The sequence below is a fragment of the Manacus vitellinus genome, unplaced genomic scaffold, assembly GCF_001715985.3.
Source record: "Manacus vitellinus isolate BGI_N305 unplaced genomic scaffold, ASM171598v3 scaffold_115_pilon, whole genome shotgun sequence".
NCBI classification, from domain to species: Eukaryota; Metazoa; Chordata; class Aves; order Passeriformes; family Pipridae; genus Manacus; species Manacus vitellinus.
Window position 1 is genome coordinate 1 of NW_021938866.1, and position 9,899 is coordinate 9,899.

Below are 9,899 nucleotides of genomic sequence, written 5' to 3' on the forward strand. Positions count from 1 at the left end.
TTGCCATTAGAAAGGATGTAAAATATTTATTGAGGGCTTTTGCCTTGCGGAGGCACGACATAAATAGAGTGAAGTCCCGCTGAAATGTGATCCTTGTTGGCACGGTCCCCAACCCGGGGGGCTCGGGTGCCGCTCCCCAAACAGTCCCTGGGGGGTTTTTTTTTCACTCCCCCTCCCCCGGGCAGGGCCAGGGGGCAGCAGAATGAGCTCGGAAGGGGCCCAGAGGACCAGCTAATCCACCCCTTCGAAGCCCTGGGCGTTCTCCACGGCCATGAGGAGCTTCTCCCGCAGGTCCTCGAACGAGTCGTACAGAGGTAAATCCAGGCGGTTAAAGCTGGAAGGGACGGGGCAAAAAGCGGGAAAAACCGCTCAGGAAAGGGGGAAAAAAAGCAGCCAAGAGAACCCCCTCCGTGCTGGATTTCATCTTTGGCAAGAGCCCGTGGTTTCTCCGGGCTGCTCCGGTGACTTACCAGGTGTGAGCTCGGGGCAGCTTGTCGGGACTTCCCCACTGCTCTATTGTAAACAGCTGAGGACCATTTGAACCTGGGGGAAAAGACAAAAAAAACACGTGAAACAGGAATTGCTGGACGCTCCAAAACCCACCTAAATGTTATTTTTAACGCCAAGCGTCGGGGCTGGATTTTCCACACAATTAAAGCAACAAAAACGTGGTTATTTCTCTCCAAGGTTGTTTCAGTGCCAAAGAAACGAGAGTGCTGAAGGGGGGGGGGTGTGGATTTCTGGCCTTTGCCTCACCGTAAAGTTCAGCAAATCCGTTCATAGGCACTCGAGACGTCCCGGTGACAAACTGCAGGAGCCGGATCCGCTTCTCGGCGTCCATCAGCAGGACGGCCTGGGGGCAAACACACACACACACCATCAGGGCAGCAGAAAGAAGACAAGACAACCCAAGACAACCCTGGGGACACAGCAGGCCCCCATCCCTGGGCTGGGAGAGGTGGGAACAGGACGCTTCCCTCCGGCACAACGCCCTCCCCTCCTTCGTTCTCGGAGGTTTTTCCCCGAGAAGAAAACCGATTGCAACCCTCGTTTTTCAGAGGGGGGGAGAGCCAGGCTTACCTTCCAGAACCACTGGATGACGGGGTGATTGGGGCAGTAGCCATTTTTGTAGATGGTGTGCTGGCGCCAGTCGTTGACGTCGACGTCGCCGAGGCCGCACATCAGGAGCTGGGGGGAAGGGGAAGCACTGGGGGGGTCAGGGAGGGGCTGTGGCCCTGCACAGGCACCCCCCAAACCACCTCCCCCGAGGGCAGCTCTTTGGAGGGCACCAAAAGATTGATTAATTAGGGAGAAGCTGCCGAATTTCCCACTCGGAGCTTTGTCTCCGGGCGACCGAGGAGCCCAGACCGGCGTGGGCACCAAAGCCACTCACCTCCAGCTCATTCTCATCAAAAATCTTAATCAGGTCGATGGGAAGCAGTTCTGTGAACCCCTAGGAAGAAGAGAAGCCAAGTTAAAATCCTAATTCCATCCCGTTGGCATTCCCAGCCAAGCTCCCTTCACACAGACCCCCTTGGGGGAGGAAATCTGCTTTATTTTTGGGAGAGCAGGCAGCTCCAAAGAGCCTCTCACCTCCAGAAAGGCATTCATTTGCTTCTGCACCCTGTTGACAAACCTCCACTGGATGACCAGGCTGTGGAGAGAGAAAGAAAACCCACACTCAGCCCAAGAGGTCAGAGATTTCACTTCCTCACTGCCAACTTCAGTTGTTCCAGTTGATCAGCTGAGACTGGTGGAATTTTGGGGGGAAAATAAACAACCCAAAAATGGGAATACTCACTCAATGTACTCCCTCTTGTTCTCGTTGGTCACCATGATTTCCGAGCCGTTGGGCTTCAGGTCCACTTGATATGTCTGTGTTTCCAAAAGGCCCAAAAAAACCCCACAAAAACTCTGTTATTTGAGGCCCCCTGAGCAGCATTTTTACGGGCAGGGAATTCTCAGCCAATGGGATTTACACTTTGGAGGCAGGGAACAAACTGGTGGCAGCAGAAGGGGGAAAACCGGCAACAATTTGGAGTTAAATCACCAATGGAGCTCAATCACCAATTCAAACTTGCCCACCCTGTGGCTTCAAAATTCTCCCTGGAACTTTTAACTTTATGTTAGACCCTCCAGGAAAGAGGCAGTGAGCATTTTGGGCCTGCTTTGAAATGCTGGAGTCACTTCTCAAAAGAAAGAAGGCCCCGTGGTCCCAACCCCGGTCGGACCCGGAGCCAGAATCCGGGTCTAAGAGGCAAAACTTTCCAGAGGTGGAAAGAACCTCTCCCCTACCTGCCCAAAGTTCTCCTCATCGATGCAGAACATGAGGTCCAGCTCTGTGGGGTCGTTTTCCAGGATCCACTTCAGGGAGTTGTAATATTCGCTGTCCTGGGGGCAGAGTTGATGGAACAGGGTTTGAAAAGGGGCCCATCGGGGCACAATTCCAGAAGCCCAGAGGACTGGCAGGGGTTAAATTTGTCTTACCACTGATTCCATGTCTTTCAGAGTGATTGGCTTGCCCAGCATCATCTTGTAGAAAGGTCTGATGAAGAAGCCTGGAAGGAGACACAGAGGAGCATCACCTGCTTCTGCAGCTTCCTCAAAGGTCCAGCTGCTTGATCCCATTAAAATCCATTTAAAATGCCATTTAAAATCCCCCCCTCTGCCAGAAAAGCAGGCTGGCAACTCACCATCCAGCAGCTTCCCGTGGTACACGGCCAGCCCGGCCACCCGGCCGATGAAGGTGAAGTAGGACAGGTGGTCTTCGTTACAGAGACCTGAATTAGGATTAATCTGAAGTGTGTAGTTGTCCCTTTTTTTGGAGGGGGGAAAAGGAGGGAGGGGGGGAGGGAAAGAAAAAAAAAACAAAAACAAAAAAACAGCTAAAGAACCAAGTCTGGCAAATCAGCAGGCGCTCAGATACGGCGACAAACGAGTCGGGCTCGGGCAAGGAGATCCCAAACCCCGCATCCCAGATCCCAAATCCTGCTGCACGTCCCCTTCCCAGCCCGTTGAACACTCCCAGGCCAGGCTGGGCCTGCTGCTGGCACCCCCAAAGCCACCCAGCCCTGCAAACCCAACCCCGCTCCCCTTCCCCAAGCCCTGGGAATGTTTTCTGGGCTTGGGAGGCTCTCTGAGGGCAGGGAAGGGGGTGGTGGGGCTGCCCAGGACCCCCTGGGGAGGAGGGGGTGACCCTGCCCAGGGCAACTCTGCCTCTTATACGAAAGATTGAATGATACTTACGTTGCTGAGTATTCAAAGAGACCGTAGTAAGGGTTAAACATCTCCTTGGACAAGAGGAAAAACCACTCTCTGGCCACACCCCCGTAGTCCAGGCCTTTTTCCGACTCGAATTCGATCCAGAGCCTGGCTTTGAGGACGTCAGGCCTCTTCACAGACATGATCCTTCGATAGGACTCCTCAAAAATGTTGTTCCTGTGCAGCTTCATCTCGAATCTGTTGGGGATGTCAGCCTGGAAGAAGGAAGATTAGATGAGGCTCAAGAAGGAACTCATGGGCAAAGTGCTAATGACAAAAACCAGAGGTTTTTTGATCCCCCCAAGCTCCATTTTAAGGGCAAACACGAGCGTGGAAGACTTAAAAAAGGGGTTTTTTTTTGGTGAGAAATTCAACCAAATCAAACTTTTCTTCGTGGTTTTAATTCCTGCTCCAGCAGGACGACTGAGCAAGGCTGGGAGGTGTCTCCCCTCCCCAAATCTACTCACGGGTTTCTTCAGCTTCTTCCGGAAATAATCGTATTTCTGCTTGAACTCCCGGGAGTAGGGAACGGCCTGGCGGGAGGAGGACACGTTATTCCACCTGCCCAGCAACTTGGAGAGCCCAAACCATTCAGCCCTGCCACCCACACGGCCCACCCTGCACCAGGAGGAATTTCAGAACCCCCCAAAATGCCATCGTTTCACTCCGATAATCACAAAAAGCTCCATCGGTCTTTGAGGTTTGGAAAACTTGCCACTGAAGGAAAATATTTTGGTTTTTCCCTGAGGTCGATGTTTTAAAATCTTTGTTCACCTGTTTACGAACAGGCCCAATTTTGGTCCTTTTCCTCCAGTTTGAATCGCAGTGGGAGCAGCTTTTTATTGGGCAGAAACGCCCCAAAATGCCTCAGCTCAGTCAAATCCCCCTGGATTTTGATTTTTCCCCTGGCAAATCCCACAGCAGCACTTACTGGGCCGGTGATGGCCGGGTTCTGCAGCCTGGGGTCCTCCCACTGGGTGATTTTATTATCTGCAAACAACAACAACAACAACAAAAAAAAAACAAAAAAGGATTTTGTGACCTCTCCGGTGCCACGCTGGGAATTCCTGTGGGATTCTTCTCCCTGCTACTGTGTTTGGAAAAACAGCCCCAAAACGTCAGACTTGCAAATTTGGAGGGAATGACATTTGTCCTGATGAAAGGAGAAGGTTTCAGGAGCCACCCTGAGAGGTGCCAGTCGCCCCTGCCAGTCGCCCCTGCCAGTCACCCCCAGTCTGCTGCACCAGTAACACCCTCTCCTGCACCAGTAACACCTCTCTGTTGTACCAGTAACCCTCTGCTGCACCAGTAACTTAGCTTTAATTTTAGCCCTTTAATTATGACTTAATTAGAGGTGAGCTTGGGAGGCTGTTACTCGGGCTGAGGGACAAACCTGACTCTGTTTTTAACCTCTCTGTACCCTCTGGGAAGAAATATCTCATTATTTATGAGTCTGGGAGTTTAAAAAAAAACAAAACAACCCCAAAAAAAAAGGCAGAAGAAGACCCAGCTTTGGGTCTTTGTCTTCAAACACCAACAAAACTCACACAGCAGCTCTGAGATGCTCTACAACGAAACATCACTGAACACCAGAACTCCACTAACAGGACTGGGCTGCTGGCAGTTGGACATGCTCCCAAATAGGAAATAAGATCAGAAGCAGCACTGCTGAGAGCAGAGGGAAAAAAGGACTCCTCAGTGCCAGTGGCTCCACCTTTTCTCATCTTATTTTCTATTCCTAGCGGGGGGCTTTGTGTTCACTGAAAGTAAAAAAAAGCCACAAAAAACGACGACGACGAGTCCGAAATATCGACGAGAACGAAAGGACCCACAGAGAGAGGAGATGTTGATGCTTCACAAGTCAGAGAGGGACAACTGATGAGCCAACCAAAGCGAGGGTGCCAGAGGGAGGGGTACAGTACCGTAGGAGGGCACTAAGTCTCTGGGCTCAATGTCTCCACAAATCAACACCTGGCTTCCTAAATGAAGAGGAGTAAAAAACCACAGAGCTTTCACTTCAAGGCTTGGGAGCTCCCTTTTCGCCGCTCTGGGGCCCGAGTGCTTCACTTACTGTGGTCGATGTAGAAGGTCCTCCCGTCCAGGTGGATTCTTTCCTCCCAGCCGGGCTGGAAAAAGGGGAAACAAAAACCAACAAAAGACAAAAGAAATAAATAAGTGTCACCTGGAGCCGTCAGAGACGTCTGGGAGGGCAGGAAACCCAAATGCCACGAAGGCAGAAGCGCAGGCAACGCTCAGAGCTGGGCTTCCACCAAATCCAGAGGAGGAATTATTTCCCCGCCATCTCTTTTTTTTTTTTTGGAGAAACTCCTGTGAAATTCTGTGGTCGTTCCTCACTCAAAGCCAGGTTGTTTCACTGAGGGGAGAGCTGTTTTCCCACCTCACTCTCTGCCATGAAGGATGCAGCAGTTTAAAGTGATCAGCAGAAAGCAGAGAGGCCACCAAGGCCCAGGAAGCTCAGGGAGCACGGGAAGAGCCCGGGAGTTTTCCGAGCGCCCCGGGGTGGCCCCAGGGAGGTCCCAGCTCCCAGCAAGGCCCCAGTGGCCGTGCCAGGGGCAGAGGAGAGCCTGGCACAGCGGGTGGAGGGTCACTTACAGGAAGAGGGCCCAGGTCATTGGGGTTCAGGGACGCTTTGGATCTCAGATGCACCGGGAACTTCAGCCGCGGATCCTCCTGGAACCCAAAATCCCACAGAGGTCAAGGCAGACCTACCAACTCCTTTTTGGCTCTGAGGGGGGGGGGGTGTGTGCAGGCAGGAGAACAGGCAGCAGCAGCAGTTCAGAGCAGGGTGGGCAGCCCTTACCCAGGTGGTGGTCTTGGTGTTGTGGTCGATGAAGAAGGGGCGGCCGTTGGGGGCGATGCGCATCTCCCAGCCCGGGGGCAGGAAGCTCTGGGCCCCTTTGTGCTGGGGCTTGGGGGAGTTGTAGGGGGATGGCTGAGGGCTCTGGGGGTTGGAGAGGGTGTCCTTCACCGCCCGGCGCACCGGGGAGTCCTTCATGCCCTGCGGAGCGGCCAAACACCAAAACTCACCAAAACTCACCAAAACTCACCAAAACCAACCCAAAGAAACGTGAACTGGCTCAGTGGGGCTGAGTCTTAACCAAAGCAATCCCACACCCTTTGGGAAGGCCACCAGGGCTGCAGGGGCGTCCTCACCTCCAGGGGGGCCGACAGGGTGACGGTGGGCGAGCTGAGGCTGCGGGCCGCCCGGAATCTGCGGTCTCGCTCGAGGTTCGGTTGCTGCTGCTGCTGCGCCCGGGGCACCATCGCCGTACCTCGGCGAGCTGAGGGGGGCAGAGCCGAGTCACAGAGGGCACAGACAATGCCAGGGCACTCTAAAAACCTTCTTAGCTTGATGTGTGCCTTAAAACACTCCAAAGAAGAACCATCTCCGCCACCACGATTTTTTTTCACGACTCGCCTGCGTCGCCGTCGCGACAACGCTCAAGATTTTTTTCCCTTCAAATTCCAGGGGTTCTGGAAGCTGTCTGAACTCTGAAGCTAACCCCAAGCTGGAGGCTCTGCCCTGTACCTGCACGATGGGCCGGGTCCACGTCGTGGTGCGGTTGTTGTGGTTGACGTAGTAGGTCCTGCCCTTGGCGTCCTTCCGCTCCTCCCAGCCCGAGGGCAGCCCGGGGGTGGTGTGCACGTAGGCCACGGAGGGCTGCTGGGGCAAGAAACCACTCTCTGCTTATTTTACATCACCTGACCACTCATATCACTATTTTATAACAGCCCAAAACATCTCAAAGTCCGGCATCTTTCAAAAAAAGCAACTTTTTAACTCGCATCCTTCCTAATCCCCCCAACCATTTCTGATTTCATCCAAGACAAGCTCTTTGGGTCAGGTTATTTTTTTTTTTCTTCTCCCAAGAAGAGATCCTTTGGAGCAGCCTGACCCGGATTCAGGTACCTCGCTCAGCAAACAGCCCTCAAACTTTTTAAAACTCCGGGGTTTAATGAGTTTGGCTCGGAAAGGTGGATTTTTATTTTTGGGGTTTTTTTTTTCCCCTTTTATCAGATAACCCTGCAGTCCAGAGAATGGAAAATTAAGGAATGAGGAGATTAAAATACAAGCTCTGAGAGGGATTTCTTTCTCCCCTAAAGACCCAAGGGCTCTTTTCCCACCTGAGCTGGCAGGCAACAAGGAGAACACCTTTTCTGCTGGATTTCTATCCCAGACACAAACAGCAAACCCACCACCTCTAAATTCAGTTTTTTTCCCCCTGAAACAAATTGTCTGGGAGGGGGATAACTTGATTATTCAGAGAGAAAGTGCTTGAGAAAGAGCTTTATTACCGTGGGCTCCTCTCCCCCCGTGAGAGTTGAAGAACGAGCTCTCCTAGAGGGGCCACTCTGCTGTTAAATGATAATGAAGGGGACACAGATTTACTGAGGGAGGCCACGGGGTTTTAGGAGCAAGGAAATCACAATCATATTTATTAAGAGAGAGTGATCAGGTGGATAAAATGTTTAAGGGAACAGCAGAAAGAAAAGCCACCAGTAACCAAGGCAGAATCTCAAAGTGCTGCATTCAGGAAGGAAGGATGGACTTAGTTGTCCCAAGAAGGATTAAATCTGGTTAAGATCAGGTCAGGTGATGTTTTAGAGCAGTGCTAAACTCAGTATTTTGGGAAAGATTAGGCCCAGGTTTGCTCCTTGCACACTCACAGGCGACACATTTCACTAAAAAAACCCCCTGAGAAAAGCAGAATTTTTTGGAAAATGATTCTTTGGCAGTCAGCCCATGAGCACCCCTGGTTGGGGAAGGGAGCTTTTTGGCCTTACCAGGGCTAACTGAGACTGCTCAGCCACCGCGTCCGTGACGCTGCACGACCTCAGCCGGGAAGAGGGTTCTCTTTGCTGGCAGAGAAACCAAAAAAAAAGGTGTCTTTAAATTAACCACAACCCCCTGTGCTGGTGTTGAGGGGAAGGGCAGCCCCCTACATACAATCAAAGAGCTGAGTTGCTCCCCGTTGGCATCAGGAGTGACCTGGAGCCTCCTGCTCAGCTCCTCCGACAGCTCCTGAGGGCTGGGCCGGGACCCCGGCGACGCGGGAGGGGGTGGCAGTGCCAAGCTCAGGGAGTCCCCACCGGCACCTGCCTCCTCGGAGATGGTTTCCCAAGGCTGCCAAAACAGAATAAATGGAATTAAGGGTTCATACAGAGCCTTTTGTGCTGGAGCAGATGAGGTTGGGCGCCCACCTCGGGGACGTCCCCGCTCTCGCCGGGCTCCGGCTCCAGGTCCTCGCTGATGTGGCGCCGCGAGCGGAACCGCCGGTGAGCGGCCTCCTGGTTGATCTGCCTCAGGTTGTTCTCAGAGTCCGACCCCACATCGCTGCAAGGTGGGAACCAAGAAAAGAACACCAAAAGAACCCCAATTAAACCAAACCCCCACTTTGGCCTTCAAAACCTTCTGATGATAAAACTCATTATTCTGTCAGGCTGGAGAACCCAGCACTTCCTTGGCCGTGGTTTAGGGGCCAGTTATTCCTAAAGCCAGTCCTGACAGCTTGCAGGGCTGTCAGCACATCCAGGGAATGCAGCCTGGACGCTGAGGAACAACCAGGATCTCCTCCAAGCTCATCCGTTCGACCTCGCCAAAACTTAACAGAGTTGACTTTCTACAGAAAAAAGTCATTTATTCCTGCCAAATTCCTGAAAAATTCCACCTCTGTCTCCCCATATTCTGCTTTCCCTCCCACCCTGGCCCTCCCCAGGATCTCCCTGTCCCCTCAAGCCCAAGACTTTTTGCCCGCAGGTGCCCAGGAGCCCTCCGTGCCGCTCACATGAGGCTGGGCCGGTGCCACTGGGTGGTCCTGTTGTTGTGGTTGACGTAGTAGGTCCTGCCCAGGTTGTCCACCTTCTCTTCCCACCCCGGGGGCAGCGGAGGGGGCGGCAGCTCCTCCTGCCTCTGCGACGCGGCGTCGCCGGGATCGACCACGTCCCAGCCGTGCTGAGGGAGGAAGGGAGAGGAAAAAAAACCCTCCTTCGAGCTCCAACCAACCCTCCAAGCTCCAGCTGCTGCCACAGCTGCCCTTGAACCTCTGGAGTGTTCAGTCTTACCTCAGGGTCGTCCCTCTGGTCGCTGTTTTCCTCCTCCTGGCCCCCGTTTTTGGGCATGTAGGCCATCTTCAGCCTCAGGAAACCCTTCACACGGGACTTGTGGCTGCAAGACGAGGAGTCCCCTTTTAATATCTCGTTTGACAACCCCCCAAATTAAAAAGATCCAGCAGGGTTTCTTCTTCTGAAGCACAGCAGGGCCTTCTCCCCCCTCACCTTCTGGGCCGGAGGAGGAAATCCTTAAAGGTGTAGGGCCTCTCCATGGTCGGGTCTTCGGTCTGGGAGCAGGGGAGGAAATAGAAAATTAAAGGCTTTGCTCACAAGTGCAGCCACAGAAAGAACATCCCACCACAGACTGCCATCAAACCCTAAGTCTCACAAAGCCTGGGATCCTGAAAACTTCCCATTCCACAAGAATTTCAGCTTTCTCAGAATTTTCTGCAAGGTCCCAGAGGGCAAGGTCAACGTGCACGACATTGAAAATGCTAATTACACCCAGCCTCTGTTAGTCACCCAAAGCAGAATATAAAATATCAGAAATGTATACATATAAATAT

At 52.8% G+C, this 9,899-nt stretch overlaps 1 protein-coding gene across 2 annotated transcripts; it reads right to left on the minus strand.

The window, feature by feature from the left end:
• On the minus strand, positions 1 to 9,617 carry NEDD4L (NEDD4 like E3 ubiquitin protein ligase). 2 transcript variants are annotated; one of them, XM_029965693.1, is made up of 24 exons: positions 9,559 to 9,617; positions 9,346 to 9,448; positions 9,069 to 9,235; positions 8,485 to 8,617; positions 8,231 to 8,407; positions 8,068 to 8,142; positions 6,753 to 6,943; positions 6,436 to 6,496; positions 6,083 to 6,280; positions 5,875 to 5,952; positions 5,333 to 5,387; positions 4,193 to 4,251; positions 3,729 to 3,794; positions 3,247 to 3,476; positions 2,694 to 2,815; positions 2,488 to 2,558; positions 2,296 to 2,391; positions 1,802 to 1,875; positions 1,594 to 1,654; positions 1,394 to 1,453; positions 1,081 to 1,188; positions 757 to 853; positions 471 to 543; positions 1 to 334 (listed from the first exon to the last, which is right to left on the minus strand). In XM_029965693.1, exons 1-24 carry the CDS (start codon positions 9,603 to 9,605, stop codon positions 232 to 234), a joined length of 2,505 nt encoding a protein of 834 aa, XP_029821553.1. In that variant the 5' UTR covers positions 9,606 to 9,617; the 3' UTR covers positions 1 to 231. The 2 variants fall into 2 exon arrangements, with proteins under 2 accessions (XP_029821553.1, XP_029821555.1); XM_029965695.1 differs by having other exon boundaries at positions 6,753 to 6,946.
• Positions 9,618 to 9,899: the final 282 nt, after the last annotated feature.